The 18482-nt window shown below is 37.9% G+C and overlaps 1 protein-coding gene across 4 annotated transcripts in view; it reads right to left on the reverse strand.

The window, feature by feature from the left end:
• Positions 1-4862: 4862 nt before the first annotated feature.
• Positions 4863-18482, reverse strand: part of LOC107314966 (homeobox protein Meis2) — a 50448-nt gene continuing 36828 nt past the window's right edge. For 2 of the 4 annotated variants that reach the window (XM_015864868.2, XM_015864869.2), the window contains exons 8-9: positions 15110-15211; positions 4863-5092 (exon numbers count right to left, since the gene is read on the reverse strand). In XM_015864868.2, coding sequence (XP_015720354.1) covers positions 4878-5092; positions 15110-15211 — 317 coding nt within the window. In that variant the 3' untranslated portion in view covers positions 4863-4877. The remainder of the gene's footprint in view (positions 5093-15109; positions 15212-18482) is intronic. The other 2 variants (XM_015864870.2, XM_015864871.2) reach the window with 1 other exon arrangement.

Genomic DNA, 18482 nt, shown 5'->3' on the forward strand with positions numbered 1-18482 from the left:
TGGAATAGCACTATACCTGAGTTTCTTCCAAGTCTCTGACTACACAGTATGCTAAAATGGGAACAGCAGCCCTGTGAACTCATATGCAGGTAGCTTGACAGTACTACCAGAGGATATCATCCCTTTCCTCAGTGTACCTTGGGAAAGCACATTACTGTTTAATCCAACACAAGTACTACAAATCTTCAGAATGCCTTCACAATAGCAAGTGTCCAATAGCAATCTATGTTCCTAAATCTCTCTTAGGTATTATTCCTAAAATCAGGATATGGGCAGAGATATTTATGAAGGTGAGATGGTTTCAACTATTTTGAAAGTTTGCTCTGAAATGCCAGTGATTAATGCATAAAACATCTGCCTGCACAAAAGTCTTGGGAAGTCATTTATTAAAATGTGACAGAGATGCATTATATTCTCAGATACACCCACATAAAAATAGAAGAAAAAAAATGTTTCAATAAGGCTATTGATATTATTCTGTCTGGCCACCTGAATACTTCAATCATGAGAAAATTCATTCAGGTAAGTACAAAAGCTGTGATTGATTCATTTTAACGCATTCCAGCAAAACTTATTCTAGCCTGACCCTGAGGTATGTGAAAGCAAAATCTACTCCACAAGAAACTATAGAGAGCAAAGTTTACAGCCAGAAGGCTGTGGAAAACAGACTAAATGACAAATAAATGTTAGGAGACAGAACTTCAGGGGAAAAAAAACATAAAAATAAAAAAAAAGAAAAAAAGAAAAACAAACAAGGAATTGAACAAACAAAAGGCAGCTTAACTGCACTGACTTCAGGGTTGCTGTCCCAAGCAATATCAGCTGGAAATCTGGTAATGTCATGCTATCATTAATTTCATGCTACAATCACTATTTATGGCACTTCTAGTTACATCTCCTTACAGACTGTATCAAATAAAACAATTTAAAATATTTTTTAAAAAGTGAATCGCTCCAAATAAGTGTCCAAAAAAACCCAGCCAACCAACCAAATACATCTCTGTTCTGCAGTTCTGTAAAAGAATAGGAAAAAAATATTTCAATGTAGCAAAAGTGTAGTTTCTGATACAGTATGCTGCAGAGAATCATGAACAACTAAAGGTACAACTTCATGGAATAATTGCTTCCTTTATAATTTTGTTCTTTTCTGATTATGTACATATATTTCAGAGGTGCTCAACCCTTTAAAAGGGCATGGAAGGAGGGGGGCAAGCTCTGTATAGTCGCTAGTAAGAAATCCTAATCTCAACATGGATGTAAACTGGAGGTGTCTATACATTTGAGCACTTCCTGTTTTCACTTCATGATCAAATATGTTCTTTGCAGAGCAAATAGGGGAGCACTTGAGGGAGGGAAGCAGAGATGTCTGAGAGGCTAATTGAGTGTACTAAGGAGTCCTTGGCATAGAGGAAAAGGAGTCTTCCAGAACTATGAATAAACTCTCGGCTTGGGTCAGATTTCTTGCTGTTTCTTTTCTTCAACCACCTTTGAACTCAAATAAAAACAGCCTTAATGTCAGGTTTACCTTTCTGATGTCGTAATCTTTATGTACTATTGAAAAGCTTATAATACCAGACTAGGATTTCCTCTACTTTCTTAAACACTGGATATTATCCAGGAAAAGCATACACATTTCCAACCAATTCATCCTCAGATCTTTCATCTTCCGGTACTGTTGTAATTCCAAATATAAGACAGAGCTCAATAAGTGAACAAGAACATGTCAGAATCTCTTATTCCTCACATTTAATTTCCAGCAACAAAAATATGTATGTGTATCCTATTTCAAATATAATTAAAATCACTGCAAAATGGAAGTCATGATAGGGGGTATAAATGGTTTTGAAAGACACAGACTGTCAGATATATTCATTCAACATCAGAGCTCAAATGCCTGTCTCTTCAAAAAGCCACTTTAGAAAATCAATTTTTAAAATCAGTTACATTAGGAGTTTACAAACTGACCTAATAAAGAAAAAAACATTACTTTATTTTAAATCATAAGTAAATGCAATTAGTCAGAACTGAGTTACTCTCTTTGAATTTGACAACGTATAGGAATTTCAAGTTAAATCTATAGCATAAGAGATGGACTGACACTGCTTCCCCTTCTAGGGAAACCAGAGGTTAATGATTTTTGTCATATTGAGACCAAAAGCTAACAATTGCTACAGTTGGCCTTTAGTATTTTATTTGTCCTTTTGAGGTATTCAGAATAGGTGACAATGGCTTGCAGTTGAGAACATATGTAGAGAGACCCCTGAGGCTTATGGAAAAGTTGCTCCATGCTGGTTGGGTGTTTGAAAAAAAATACAACCAGAGCTCTTTTATGTTCCTCTCCTTAATGAATGCATGAATGTCAAAATGTACCAATGGCCCATTCAGGGGGCAAAGCCTAAGCAGCTCCTTCTTTAAGAACACATCCTGAGATGTAAAATACATTTGCTTAACAAATTAAAATAATGAGATAATTCAATTAGTTTCTTTAAAAGAGAGAGAAAAAGAAAAAAGGGTACATCAGGGGATTATTGTAATACAAGAACAGGTCATACAGCACAAAGGAGGAACAAACCAATTTGAAGTAAGGTTAGAGTAGTAATGAAGGAATGCACATTGAATCATGGACTGCCATTGTAAAGATATTTACTTGAAACAATAAAATTGCACATCACAGATTCCCCTGTTCTGGCTCAGCCAGAGCTGCACTTTGAATGGACAAGCTAATTTGAGAAAAAGTGCAAGATCTTGGGGAGAAGAAAAAAAAAAAACAAAACAAAACAGGAGTTCTCTTCCCTTCCTTCTCTGCATGTGTTTATGGCAAGAATCTTTCTGAATTTACATTGCACTGGTCAGGGGTCTCCATTATCAGTTTGCAGGTCTGAGAATTACAGCACAGTAAATCTTTCAACACCTGCAAACTCATTAAAGCTTGGATGGTAAAAGGGTTGGGGCTTTTTTGTGTTCATTTAATTTGATTTTTGTGAAGCCATCCTCACCGCTGATGGCAAATTTCCTCAATTCATGTGGAATGGAGAGGGTCAGGAGAGAGAAGACAGAAACAAGGAAAAGGGATTTCAAAAAGCCAGGAAGACTTTCCTCAAGAGAAGTGAGAGTTAGTTAACTGTTTAATGAGCATGTGTTGAATGCTTTCAAGAGGAACACAAGAAAGGAAAGCAGAAAGGAAAAAGAAAAAAAAAAAAAAAGAAGAAGAAGAAGAAGAAAAAAAAAAGAATAAGTTATCACAGATTTCATATGGGGAAATGAGATTAACACTGAGACAAGTAAAAAGAAACTGGTTTATTTGTGGCCATGCTTTCTGCTGTCTCCCTGCATTACTCCTCTAAAGATACCCTACAGCTAAATGAAAAACCCTTCACTCACACTCACTCGACTTACAAATTAAAAACATTTTACAGGTTAGTAAATCTCCAGCTGAGGTGATGTAGCAAAGAACAGCTGTGAAGTAATTTTGATAATGATGAGAATAATAAGCACATGGCAAGGTTCAGGGCTTTGCTGTTGCAGCTTCAGTGCTCCTGAATAGATAAAAGTGATTAAATACTCCTGATTATCCCTGACCAATATGTAATGGATTTACAGCCCTTTCAATTAGTCAGTATTTGCTTAGGACTCATTATTTTGTCTTTGGTTAAGTAATCAGCCCAGAGACTCATGTTCTGTCTAATTCCTCTGAGCCAAGTGGGTACAGGGCACCTGACCTTTGAAATGGCCATAGCTGGGAGGCAGGAATAACCACTACTCCAGCAGAGACACTGGCTATTCCAGCTAATCCTGACCCCACAGGCCAGATCAATGCACCTTAGTTTGCTACTAATGTCCTTACATCAAAATGATGGTTTAGAAATGTGGATCTATTGCTCCCCCCTTTAGCTGTGCTGCAAGCAGAGCAGTTCGATAGTCTCTATCATAAATAAAATGGGTACCTTGTCCCAAAATCATTACACTGTAACCAACATCAGCTACCGGGGATATTTATAAAACTTCTCAGGAGAAGAGGTAGTTAATAACAGTTAGTTTGTTACTTCATAAGGCTTAAAAAACAATTTTACAATGAAAGAAAGAGGGAAATCAATTGATAATCTTAACAGTTTTTGTTATTTGCCTCATGACATAAACTACAAAAAGTGTTACTAGGTTTTCTGTGGAACTGTATTTTGATTTCAAAGTGAAGCATTAATAATCATCTGAACACCAACACATAAACCCAACTGTAAGCAGAACAATAAAGATAGACCATGAAAAAGTATAGCTTTTTCATATTTTTAATCTCTCTCCCCCAGATGTGAGTATGGGCAGCATTTAATAAATAAATAAATAAATAAAAATGGACTTGAGAAGAAGCCAGAAGGGTGTTTGTTTACCTCTACTATACTGCTCAAGAACTAGAGAAATCATAAGCCTGCTATATTTCTCATAGAATTAACATACAACAAGTTTGCAAGCTGCTGCTTTGACTACTCTAACATTCCACAGTATATGTCAGAACACAGAGTCTGGGCTTCTCTCTGCCACTAAACATGTATGAAGGTCATGTAAATAGAGGGCAACATCCAGAAAGATATCTTTATGCATGCTAAAGCAAGAAACCCCCTTGAATAGTTCAAAGAAGAAAAAAAGAGGTTACTTTATATGTAGGTGTTGTTCCCTGATAAGACTTTGTACTGTCTCGTTCTCTCTCTCTCTCTCTCTCTCTCTAGGTATGTGCATGTATTTATATATATACATGTATATAGGTTTCTTTCAGATTTGTCATGATTCCAAGAGCCAAGGAAAAAAAAAATCTAGGGGGGGAAAAAGAAAAAAGTAATGGTAACTGAGCCTTAATAATGGTCCAAAATTATGGAGACAATTCATTTCTAATAATGATGAATAAACCTCATTAGGTAAATGAACAGAAATTTGTTCTGGTTTTGGGCACCACTTACTGTGAGATGCTGGAAAAGCCATGCTCTCATGATATTTGTTGCTACTTTGGGGAAAATGCCTCTTTTCTTCTGTCGCTTTTTGTCCTTATCTGGGTCATCGTCATCCCCAGTACCAGGTGAGGCTACACTGTTGTCTAAACCATCCCCTATAACAAAGAGAAGTACAAGAGAAAAATAAACAACATGTAGAAGCCAGGAAGTATTGTTAATTACCAAGATACTGTTACAAGTTCTATTTTGATTTGATAGATCAGCACATACCGTTTCTCATTATATATGAGCGCTGATACAAATATGCAAAACTTAGAAACCATGTCTTTCCAAATACGAGTTTTGTCTCACACATGCATATATCATTAATTCAATTATAATCATGCACTTGACATAGTGCAATAGCTCTTTGTCAATTACAGGATTCAGTGTGGGAAAACCTGCCACAAGAAAACCCATTCACTGTAAATGCATCCCTACAACCATTCTGAATACATACGATAAGTAATCAAGTTAAATGTTCTGTAGTCTATATATTTGAGGCCCTCTGCAGAGGTGGCAGTAACTGTGTCACTGTTCAGTGCACATAATACACTGTCAGATGAGCCCCTCCCCAGAAGTAGCACCCCCAGCGCACATACATACACACACGCACAAACACGTACACTAACTACAGCCCTGCATATAGCATTTGCATGACATGAAAACTTCTACATCTCTGCATCAGTGATTATTATCATTAAAAAAAAAAAAAAAAAAAAAGAAAGAAAAAAAATAAAGATGCACATCAAGGTAGAGCTCTCACTTAATCAGAACTTTCCATCAACATCTTTCTCTTCTGTGCTTTTCCCTGGCATTAATTGTGCATTAGCAAAAATCATTTACTTTTAACAGTCATAGTTATTTTTTCTTGCCCTCCAGCAAAAATGCCTTGAAAGCCTGCCTGGAGGGCATCTAAATTATGTATCTGAAAAACTCTTCTGGCAAGGCATTGCAGGACCCCTACTTTCTTAAAATTCATACGAGCACGTCTTCCTGTTTTTGGGAAGGCATCAATCAAGAGCAGCAATATATGCCATATTCCTACATTAATATTTGAACTAATAACTTTAAAAAAAGGAAAGAAACAAGATCCGACTTGTGGCATAATCAAATGCAAAATAAATGAAGAATACTGGGACAGCGCTGAGACTTTATAGATTGCTGTGTTTTCCTTACACATCATTAGCCCGGAGCCACACGAAAGAGGAAAACAGAGAAGTGGAGAGTTTATGCTCCCTGCTGGTGTTTAAGAAGCCGAGGTCCTGGAAGGACATCTGGGAATTGTGCTGAGACGGTGGTTTTTGTAATTTAAGAATAGACATTCATTAGCAGTAAATGCCATAAATCCCATGCTAAGTAAGAACCTTGTCCAAGAAAGCCTAAAACAATAAACTCTGTGCTCAATGTAGCCTGAGCTAGACGCTCCATAGCTTCCTGAGGAATGCTATAGATTCACGAACTAATTCCTACAGCCCTGTCTAGCTCTACAGCGATACTAAACGAAATATGTTGCAGCTATACAGAGTCCATTTGCTTTAAAACTTGCATTTCAGCTCCATCTTCCCTCCTGTGCCAGATCACCCTTCTTCCACCACCTCCCCTCTGAAAAGCCCACCCTCTCAGACCAGGGAGACTGAAAAAGCCACAGCAAAGAGCTGGCAGATTAATTTTATTGACATTTCCATTTTCACTGCAATGTGATACCCTCCATCACATGGAAGAGATGACCCTCACTATTTACAGACTGACAGGCCACTTCATTACAACCACCCTGCCCCAAGGCAGAGCAGCTCCTTTCCATCTGCCCAAACACCAGAGCAAGACCCCAAAGTCACCGCTCTTTCTCATGCTTCTTTTCTTTTCTGTTTGTTTCCATTAAAGACAGAAAAAGGAGAGTCAGATCACAGCGAACCAATCAAAGAAAGCACAGAAGTCCTATGTACTGTAACCAAATGCTCATTTTTGTATGATGCTAGTTATTTACAAAGTGCTCCTTTTCGTTTCCCACCCCCCATACTCCACCCCAGACCTCTCTATCACAGACGAGCACACACATACACGTGCACGCACACACACACTTACTTTCCACTATGCCAAGGAACTGCTGCAAGGCAAATTCTCACAAACACTAATGGCTTCTGACTGCTCCTTGGCAACCCCAGCATTTTAACCTGGGTGGATATGCTCTCCAAAATACAGACACTGGAGCTATCTCATCAGCTGTTCATGTGACACAGATGGAGAGTGGCTATTAGGAGCCAGGCAATGGGCCTTGGGGATCTGAGGTGCTGTACTGTAGCCTCAGGCAATTTTGAAAAGCAGTACCCGAAGATGGGGGGGAAAAATCTGCACTGAAAGTGCAAGTTTGAAGTCAGTCAGTCTGTTTGTCTATCAGTCGTGTGGATAAAGATATCTTTGTCTCTGTATGTAAAAGCTACGTGTATATGCATAGGATGCATGTAGCTATAAAACTTGCTTTCTGCTCCATCCTTTCTCACCACAGAAGCACTTGTTCCCTCTGTGAACAGACAAATTCCTGTTTCTCCTTACATACACACTCTGTGCTTTGTGAGTATCCTCAGCAGGAGTCACCTACGTGCTAAATCAGTGTTTAGACCTTTTGGAGAAGTTGTTAATATCCTAGTTTTAAAGGCTAATAGCAGCCCAGGAGATGAAAGTTCATCTAAAGCTTCCATTGCCTTCCTAGCTTAATCAGCAGTTAAAATGGTAAGAGACAGTGCTTCCTTAATCTGCTCCATAACCTCATGAAAGGAAATTCAAATATCGTACCTCCAAATTACCTCAGCAGATGAATACACACAGCAAGATTTGTTGCTCCTGGTGAACTACAGGCCCAATCCTGTTAAGCTGTATTGTCATATCTTTAATAGCACTACAACTGCTGACATTACTGGCTGTTTCTTGTTGCAAGAAATCATACAAGTAGCCCTTCACAGATGCTTCCAAGATAGAATGATTTAATTCTCAGATATGGAGGGCTTGATCCTATTTTGCCTTATCCAAATAAAATAGGAATTACTTTAAATGAAGAAAAAAACTATCAACAGTGGAATAAAATTGGCAGATATGAAGGTTACTCTACTGCACATTGGATTCAGCATGTTTTAATTGCTGCATGAATGAATCCAATTTTAAATCATTTTAAACATCATTAGAAGTGGCTGCACTTCTATAAACTGTTCACATCTTGAACAGTACCTTGCAAGAAGAGCAGAGGCAGGTCCTAATACACACAGAAATAGTAATTATACAAGCATAGTTAACCCAGTGTTGCAGAGGAGAAATTAGGCATAGACTCTGGTCCACTGGCCTTTTCTTTCACAGCATGGCAAAAATATGGAGCGTAACCTTCTCCTTCTCACTCTATTTGTTTATTTATTGTTATGCAAAGAGTACAAGTGATTGTTCTTTAGTTTAGAAAAGTGAAAAATTTTCAGTGGCACTCTCTTTATGGAAATTTCAATGACTACACAGGATTCAAGTCAGGAGAATCTCAGGCACATTACTGAGCTTGTTTCAGACCATATCAGTGATCCTGAACCTCTAAGAAAGGTTGAGTGAGTATCACAGAATCACTGCCATAGGAGTTGGAAGGGAGCTTTGGAGATCATTGAGTCCAATTCCCCTGCTAAAGCAGGTTTCCTACACTAGATCACACAGGTAGACATCCAAGTATACAAGAAATGTTGCAAAGTGATCCACATGGGGTTTCTTACAAATGTTCTCTTCCAGGGAGGAGGGCTGATGGAGGAGGCTAGAGATGTAAAGCTTCTTCACACAGCAGGAAATTAGGCTTCCACACTAGACACTTCCCACAAGATAAATCATTTTGCTTTGAAAGCAAAGCAGACTACTATTTATTTTAAACATACTGTGTAAGTACAGGAGGGTTTCCATTGCACTATAATTTCAAATTCAGCTTGCTGCAAACTGACTACCCTGGGCAGACAACTTGCTGATCCCAGTATTCACATAGCTAAGAACACATTGGAAAACAGTCCAGTCCTACAGAAGACTTCTCCTCAGTATTAACACAATCTTGGTCCTTGTTCGTGTTCTTCACAGAGCAAGGACACAGGGAGACAAGAAGTTAGAACTGCTTAGAAGATGCTTATCAAGCTTTTCAATCATCTTTTCATCATTTGCTAACAAGATAGATGAGAGGTTGTCTCTTTATGCATAAAAAGGGGATCTGAAAAGGATACCCTAGTGATGAGAAAGTAAAAAAAGTCCAGTTAACAACCCTGATTCAAACTCCTAGAAATATTTTCTGTTTCCATCATAACAAGAGGAGCAGCAAGAAAAGAGAATTCGAGAAAGATACACTTCAGGACTCAGTGTCTTCATCAGAGTTCCCTTATGGCTTTATGGTTTGTCATGCTGGAGGAAAAGAGAGAAGAGAAGGGATATCTAACAAGGACAAAAAAAAGGCACTTCACCATTTCACTAAAAATAGTGCAACAAAATGAAAGCCACATGAAAGGACTCTGAAAACTACTCTGTAATTATTTTGCCTAGTATGCTGATGGATTCAAATATGTAGGTATTACTGAAAAACAAAGGGGAGATTTTGCAGACATCCTCATATAGAGAACTTGTATAGAGAATTATAGGAGAACTTATATAGAGAATTCATACATATAAGGTGTCCATCTGGGGACATAAGTATTCTAAGCCATTATTATCAAAGATGTTCAGCTTATTACTGAGATCAACACTATCACAAGAAAAAAAAAATCTTTTTAAAAAAACCAACAAACATGATTAATTACCACTGTCAAAAAAAAAATAAAAAAAAAAAATCTAGCAATAGAGAACTGTTTGAATATGTTTTGAGGATGTGACAGTCTCTGCTGTGGGGAGGGGTAACAGAGTGAGAAGTTCAGTTCCAGAATCAAAGAATCTTCAGGAGGTCTCCTTACCTCCATTCCATAAAATTTTAGACTCACAGCTTCAGCAGTTCATAGCTCTTTGCATGAATTGTTGGTTGTATTGTATTTTTTTCCTCCTCATCTGAATGACCACTGTTCATGACAGTTGAATTAGTTGCTCACACCCCCAGAAGCAACAGATCAGAGACTTGCCAGTACTCTGGCAGTAAAGTGGAGCTGTTTACTGAATGGCTTGACTGCAGGTGAGGCGGAGCCATTGAAAGCTGTTTAGGCAATTCAGAGGCATGCTAGTCTGATCTGCATGCTCAACTACAGCTTGTCCCATCAAGGAATGGGATGTCCTCAGGTGTTGTTGTGAGCCCCCTACAATCCCTCCCCACCAGACACATCTGATGGCGCACTGTCAGATGAAGTTCTTAGGGAGCATCTTGGAGAGTAAGAGATGTTGGATACTCTTGCACTGAAAGTAACAGGAAGATTTCATACAGATGGCACCACCATTTCTCTTACTACAGATGTCTTTTTTTTCTTCCTTTTTTTTTTTTTTTTTTTTTTTTAGCCCTTCTAGCAGCTGGGAGGAAATAAAGGGCTGCTCGTCTCTCTGCTGTTCTTTTGGAAGATCCTGAATACAAAGCCATACAAAACCTTTGGGCTAATAACATAAAGATGTATTTATACAAATTTCACACAATCCAGATGTTAATGACAACTATAAATTCAAATGGAAAGGAAACATAAAGTACTCAGGCCACTATTAGACCTTACCTACAAAAGAGTTCTGCTTGATCTAACCATATTTCAGCATGGCTGTCTCAGTCAGGAAAAAGCCTCCATTACCATCTGGAAATATGTGCTAAAGCATTAAGAGCAGCACGGTATTTGGTATCTAACATGTATTTAAAGCAAAAGACAGATAAAAATCCTGTTCATTTTCGGTGGAGAAGCACCTTTCTGTGTTCATCAATTTATGTCATTTTTAAATAGGCATTTACAAACATTTATTTACTTAAGAGTAGCAATGACATTCCAGATACATTCTTTTTATATCTGTACGTGTAGTAAAACTGGTGACTCAAATCTTTAGATTTTCCTTTTTCTTTCTTTTTTTTTTTTTTTTTCAGAACAGTGATGTTTTACATTTCCCCTTTCTTGACTTTCCTGTCCAAGAACTAAGAGAAAAGGCTGGCTTTTTGAGCCATCAGTTGTTGGATGTCTAAAGCTCATGCTTATTTGTGAAGTGAATTGAGAATTCTCACTGCTTATATCTGAAAGCCAATGTATTGTTCCATCTTTTTTTACAAAGAAAACTAACAAACGTTGGTTTAAATTTTAAGCCCTTTTATATAACCAGTGGGTTTGTGTTTTGTGCATTGTAATTCAACATTTTTTCACATCAGGTGAAAAAAGTGTTCCAGGGCAGACAAGGGGAACAGCAAAGCAACCTGCTAATTACTGATCTCTCTTACGTTCCTGCTGTGCTAAACTGTCCGGACATGTTGAAGTGAAATTTTTCTGCGATTTTCAAGTGACTAGTTCATGGCCCACTGCCGTGGAGTGCAGGAGAAGGGATGAAATGCTTTAGTTTACATGCAACATTTACTAACTGTGTGGGTTTTCCGACATTAAAGAGGGGACAGTGACCCATGCCACCTTTTTCACACTCAAAAGAGCACTGAAAAAACAGTCTTCATAGGCTTACCTCAGGCTTCCCTGGCCCTTAACACCCTCCCCCCAGGGTAGGAGCAGAAAGAGAAAAAAGAAGGGATTTTATGCTCCTTTCTCTTCAACTTTTCAGGCGGTATAAGCAGCATTTAGCAAATTCAGCCTCCAAATGGCTCCAAATGCTCTGAGCTGCAGGGGCTCATCCTTTGTTAGCCTCCCTCTATTTACACAGGATTTACGCAGGCTCTCCACTGAAGAGACCACATGTTTCTGACAGAAAGCACTTCCATTCACACTGCATCAGGCAACAGGATTGTAACCGCTGCAGCTTCACGCTGACCTGAGATTAGGGATTTCAGCAACATTGAGATGGTAACAATCTGCTAACTAACGAAAATTATCCATGGAGAACTCTGCTGCTTTCGCCAGTTAAAACTGCCACGGCCAGATAGATTAGGTTACTTAAAAGAACAATTAAGAACTAGCTACTGTCGGGAATATGCGTGTCCATCTACAAATAACATATGCACGCACACACATAAATATCAGAAGCAAAAAAAAATCAGACTGCAGCTTGGATTAAAACAATTTCACCCACTGGCTGAAGACATAAAGTGTAAAAACAGACAGATGGACACATATGTAAATGTGGCTGCATTTGTTTCTGTAGAGCTGGCAAGTTAGTAATAACAGTATAGTTTAATAATTTATTTTCCACGCTATTTTCACACTGGTTAACTGGGCAGTGGCAGCATCCACATGGAACATCAGGAACAAAATAGCTCCTCCAGCCTGACTGCCACAGGGGCAAACAAATGGAGCCAGGAGACCTTCTCTGGGCCTAACTGCAGGGATTCAGTTCTGGCACCTGACGTCAGTCTGTGGATCTTTTAAATTTCTTTATTTTCTTTACTCAGTTTGGACAGTCGGGTTTTAAGCACTGAGATTTTTTTTCTAGATTCATTATTTTGTTAGGATTTTTCAAAATGAAATACACAGGCACAACACAGCACACCAAACGTTGCTGGCTGGAGCTTGTGGTTTTTTGCTCAATAGCCTTTAATGGAGTAAAAGAAAATTAAATGGGAACATGGGGTCGGAAAGGACCACACAGATCCAGTTTTTGATGAGGTTCATTTTGCCATTTTAATTCAGGGAATTATTGTACTTCTGCAGCAAAGGAAAAAACAATTTACTTTAGCAACAGTAACTCATACATGCATCCGATAAGCACATAAAAAGTACATGGTATATTCTGTAGTTCTTCATAGTATATCATAATAAAGCTCTTCTGGGCACTCTATGATTCATTTTTAGTGATCTCCCAAATGCCCTTATCCACAGTTAACACTCAGATTTTATTAAGGAAGAAAGCAGGGACAAATGTCCACTTAAGTCCCAGCTCTCAAATTCAACTCTGCTTGCACTGCAGTACCTAAAAGCTAAAGCTTTTTTAATGTTCAGTTCACTCCCCTGTGTGGCATTTCTGCTAACACAGAGTTCACAATCTTTCAGCCCCAAACACAGAAGGCTGCTATCTTCAAGTCATCCAAGGAATGTGCCAGATACTATCATCTGCCCTGCAATACAAAGAACCAGAAAGAGGCAGAGACCAAAAGGAGACCGTACTGATCAGGTTACTGATGTCCAGAAAGTCTTTCCCAGAGTGGTAAATGTTAAGCTCTGCACCAGCAAATATTACAATTAAGATCCTTGTAGTTGGAGGAAATGCTAGCATGAGAAGCCAAAGGTACATCCATCTGAAGATGTACTTTTTTGCACGTTCATCCTTGATCTCACACCCCTCATGCTGGCATAACTGCTGTCAAGCACTTTGTTCTGTTCAAGCAAAATTATCATTAATGTCAGTGGCAGTTTTACCTGAGTAAGGAGTGCAAGACCAGATCCTTGTCTTGTTCAAACAGAATTGCAAGCACTGCACAATTTTAGAAGAAACCTACTCATTAAAAGTTGTGGTTTATGCTGATTTATGATGCTCTTCAGTTTAAAAGCAAAACTCACAAAAGGGAAAGTATTCAATGCACTTGTTTCTACACAGCTTTAACTTCATTTATCCCTCACCTCCCAGCACAAGTTGTGAAATTTACACACAGATTTTGGCACCTGGGCTGAAGGAAACCATTATTAAATTAGGCTTAAGTATTTTGCTTGCTCTGGTAATTACTTTGCAATGTGAATGTAAATAGCTGTTTTTCTGTTTAAATTTTTCATAATACTAAACACTGTGAGAGAAAATGCCCTTGTACTGCAGTCTAAATGCTGTTCTTTCCCAATCTCTTTCCTACATATATTTAGAGAAATATTTTTAGCATTCTTGTAGTAATTCTGTTAAGAATACCAGCTGCAGACTCTGGTTACAGCTGAGACAACAATAACAAGTCATTAAAGAAATCAAGAGACAAAAAACCTTATTTTTTTCTGCCTAAAGCACATCTTTAAGAGACCATTTCTTTTTTTAGTTTTTCATCTCTATCCCTTCTGGAGCAGGAGGGATATTTTCTATAGTTTCTTCAATCTACTGTACCAATGTTGGTAAATACTAAACAGCTACACTTGATTTTAAGTATCATTCCTTCCCCTGTTGTTATCCTGTTATTTTTGTCATTAGAATAATTTCAAATATGGGCCAAATAACTAAGCTCAATTAAAATTCTACCTGCACTTGAAGTTAACTAATTAAGTTCAATATTATCTTATCAGTATCTAACCTTCAACATTTTGCAGTTGTTTATATTTAACAGTAACAGAACATGGAAAATTTTAAAGTAGATGATTGCTAACATCCTGTACTGTTCTTCTTTTTAAAAAATAGTGTGGTTTCTTTAGGAATAAAAATGCCCTTTTATTTTGTAAGTAGAGCTTAGAGCATTTCAGTTTTCCAAACAGCCATTACACAAACTGTGAGGTATTTGGATGTTGTACGGTTCCCTTAAGAGGACCTGCAGTTGGACACCGCAGCTTGTATGGGAAACATCCCTTAAACTGGTGCCCACTAGCACAGCCAGGGTGTGTGTACTGTACACATTTAAAACTTCCCTTTCCAGGGTTATTTAGTTGGTGGCATCCTGAACCATGACACATTCACAGCAATTCTTTGCTTCCAAAACAAGTTGCAACTAGAAATGTAACAGACATTTACTCCTGGGAGATACTAACTTAAAAGCTTCAGTTATTAATAAGGACATTTGTTCAAATGCACATTAGTCTATGGGAAGGTTTATAGGAGAAAAGAAAGAAAAACAAACAAACAAACAAAACAAAAAAAGAAACCCATGGTCAATTATTTAAAAATAAATAAATAAATAAATAAATAAATAAAGTTTGGATAGAAAAGCATCAAAATTAATCATAAAAGCTTTTCTAGGTGACGATGTACACAAATGTGTATATTACATTAAACACAAATAATGAGCACTATCTTGATATGCATTCACAAACACCTGAGCAGCATCAAAAAAGATGCTTGCTGTGAATGCATAGTCCATTCAATAGTAACAATACGAAACAACTCCAAACTTGGTGAATCTTACATACCATATGAGCTCCAACACCTATGCACAGTAGGGTGGATTAACTCGCTGGGTGCTGTGGACATATATATGCACCTCCTCCTAAAGTGTTCATTTGGCTGGCAGTCTGGAAAATGCCAGAATGTGAAGGGTTACGTTGGAACAGTGACAGTCTGCTTTTGTAGGTTTAAGTTAAATCCCATACTTAAAATATAGGGTGTTTGTTAGGTATTTGGAAACATATTGTTTATAAGTAGTATAATATTTTGTACAAGCCCAATGAAGGGCTTGATCCAATGCTTGCTGCAGTTGGTGAGTAATGTCCCAGCTGACAACTGAGTGCATGTTTCTGCCCACGTTTACTTTCAGTGAACATCTTTCCAGGGTTCTTGTCCTGCAAATTATCCTTATAATATCAGAGTTATCTTAGAGTTTTATGGGATTGCTTTGTGATGATACAATTAAATAAAAAAAAAAAACCAAAAAAACAAGAAGGGAAGGCCATGGCCTCCTCTGTTCTCTGCATGTAGCCTATCTCGTAGGATGGTTTAAACCTTCTTTAAGTGAGTAAAAAAAGCTGACAGAGCAAAATTTTGTAGAAACACAGAGCAAAGCTTTTGACAGTGTTTTCCAGGAAATGGATTTGCAAAATAGGAGAGCAGAAAAATAGCAAAATTTAAAAGCAGATTACTTGTTTTAGCATTATTTACCTAGAAGTTCACAGCACAAAACTGAAAAGCACAGACACCCCTCTCCTCAAACACCTGAAGCTTTGTTTTTCCATTCATTAGTATCTTCATTTCATGTTCTTCACCACAGAAGAAAGCATTTCCAAAGACAAATACATAGTGCCTACAAAATATTCCTAGCCTGCCTTTTCCCCCTGAGTTCCTCCTGGGACGAACCCAACATGCTGAGCTCTAGAGAACCTCATATCCCACCAAAAGAGTTGGAACTGGCTGCATGAATAGATTCCGAACAAAAAGAAAATCCTGGAGAATTATGAGACTTCTATTCCAGGCTCAGGTTCAGATGGGTTCAGCTGAGTTTCCCCCTGGACAGGCCATTCACCCAGCCCATTAGAGAACTGACACATACACCATAAGATCAAATCTAAGTCCCACCAATCAAGCAGCAGTCCAGGCTAAATGTGCTGATGCAGCACATTTCCAGGTCTTCATCACGCTAGGCAGGGGAGTCATTCTTCTCAGTGTTAAAGTCACTGAATGCACTCTTGAGGAGATAAAAAAAATTAAGAACTGGCTGACTTTGCACCATTTGAGTGAGGTATTCACTGCTGACTGAAGGACTTGGAATTGTCATGTTCTGAAACTGGTTAGGGATTGCTGTAGATATGGCCATCTCTGACTCTTTACAGCAAGGCTGTTCACAATAACAGTTTCTCAGTTGGTTTGTGGTATCAAGATGAAAACCATGGTGTTTAAATGCATTATATTCACATAGACTCTCTCCTTCCTTTTAAAACATATCTGAAATGATGCCAATGAGAAAGCTTAAAAAAAAGGTAAATAGGATTCTGGCAGTTAAGATTTGCTTCAAAGACATTAACCTCCCTTTGCTATTTCTACTTGTGTTTTACTATGTTGCCTTTTAAAACTTAACAGAGATTCATGCAGCAGGCAGAGGACTGAGATGCTAATAGTGCTGGAGCATTGTCTAACACATAAAATTATATTTTTAGTTAACAAAGATATGTCTTTCAGCAAACTTTTAGGAATAAGGATTTCCAGAAGTGTTTAATGAGTATGGAACACAGCTTTCAATGAAAACTGCTTTAAAAGTAATACACAAAATTCCTTCTGATAGTAATTGGTGGTGGATCTTATCTAAGTCTATATAATAAGTCTATATAAGTCTATATAATGCTATACATTTTTCATTTAAACATTTGCTCAAATTTGAGTTTGGACATTGTTTTTACTAATTCTTGTTCATTCTTGTGCTTCCTTTCCATCCTTAAGCACTCAAGTAGAATGCAGTTTCTTGGACAGAAGTACATGTGATCAAAATAGATATACAAGGACACTTGTTTTCTTTTTCAGCTGAAGAGCACTATTTTCATATATGTTACTAGGAGCAAAAGCAGATCTTAGTGCTGCAGCTTCAGTGAAGAAGCCACACAGGTTTTTGTATCCGCAGCTGATCAAAATCCCAAAGTATTAATAGCATTGTCATCCTGTGCATATTCATATCCAATTCCTGTGTCATAAATGGGAATTTGTTCAGAGAGACTATGTTAAAAAATGGCATTTGGCCTTTTCCATTCCTACCTCAATGACACAAATGCTCTTTGGATCCTCCTCTTCACTTGCTGCCTACTCTGTAGTGCTGCCAGTGTGGATGACACACAAAAAGCCAGGCAGGTCTCTCAGGGACCAGGACCCATGTGTACCACTGCAGTGAGCACACTTATATAATCACTCACCCTCCATGTTTTAGTGCAGATAACTTCCCCCTTGGAGGAGAGAATTATCACATGAAGTACAGATCTACAGCAATTTTTTATGAAATAAGAAATACCAACATCCATAATTCATTTGCAAATAATTAATGAGGCCCCTTTTTCAACACCATTTATTTCTTAACAAATTGAATCATATGAACAAAGAGAAGGAAGGAGAAGTTAAATCAAGCAGATGAGCACACCATTCTCTTCTCCTCAGCCAGTGCTTCTTTTAGAAACCCATGACTGCTTTTACCTTATGTTTCAGCAAATAACACGGGTCCAGGCCCTAGTCCATGATGGTTCTTCCTTAGCTGTACCACCCCATTTATTACCATGGAATTAGTAGACAATGCTACTAGTTGTATAAAAAAAAAAAAATAATCTAATTGATCCCCAAGGACAGCTAGGTGCTTTGGAAGTCTTAAAAAAAAACACCAAACAAATAACAACAAAAAAAACCCTCCCATAGTGATTTGTCAGCCTTCCTATACTGTATCCAGCACACTGGGACTTCTAAATTACATACTATAATTGACATCAAATATCTGTCCCATCAGTGAATATCTTTATTAGCATCAAAATCACTCACAACTAGTGTTCCTCAACGTTATTAAACAGAACTTGTTCTAGGTGTTGCCTTACTAATTAGTCAGGATGAGCCCGAGGAAGAAAATCTGGGTCATGTTAAATTAATTGGAATGAGCATGAAAATTAGCAGAGCAAACTGCATCAATTTTCTATAGAGAGCCTTTCTTCATGTTGAGAATAAAAATGGATATTATGAGGCATTAACCAAACTGCCTTCTGTGACTGCCAAGAGGTGTGTTACAGTAGCCCAAAAATATCATGCTCACAGATTTTCAGAAGTTAATGAGACATTTCCAGGAATGGTAAATACATGGTATTAAAATGGGTGTGCCTCTTATGGGAA

Source organism: Coturnix japonica, chromosome 5 (genome assembly GCF_001577835.2).
Source record: "Coturnix japonica isolate 7356 chromosome 5, Coturnix japonica 2.1, whole genome shotgun sequence".
In the NCBI taxonomy this organism is placed as follows: Eukaryota; Metazoa; Chordata; class Aves; order Galliformes; family Phasianidae; genus Coturnix; species Coturnix japonica.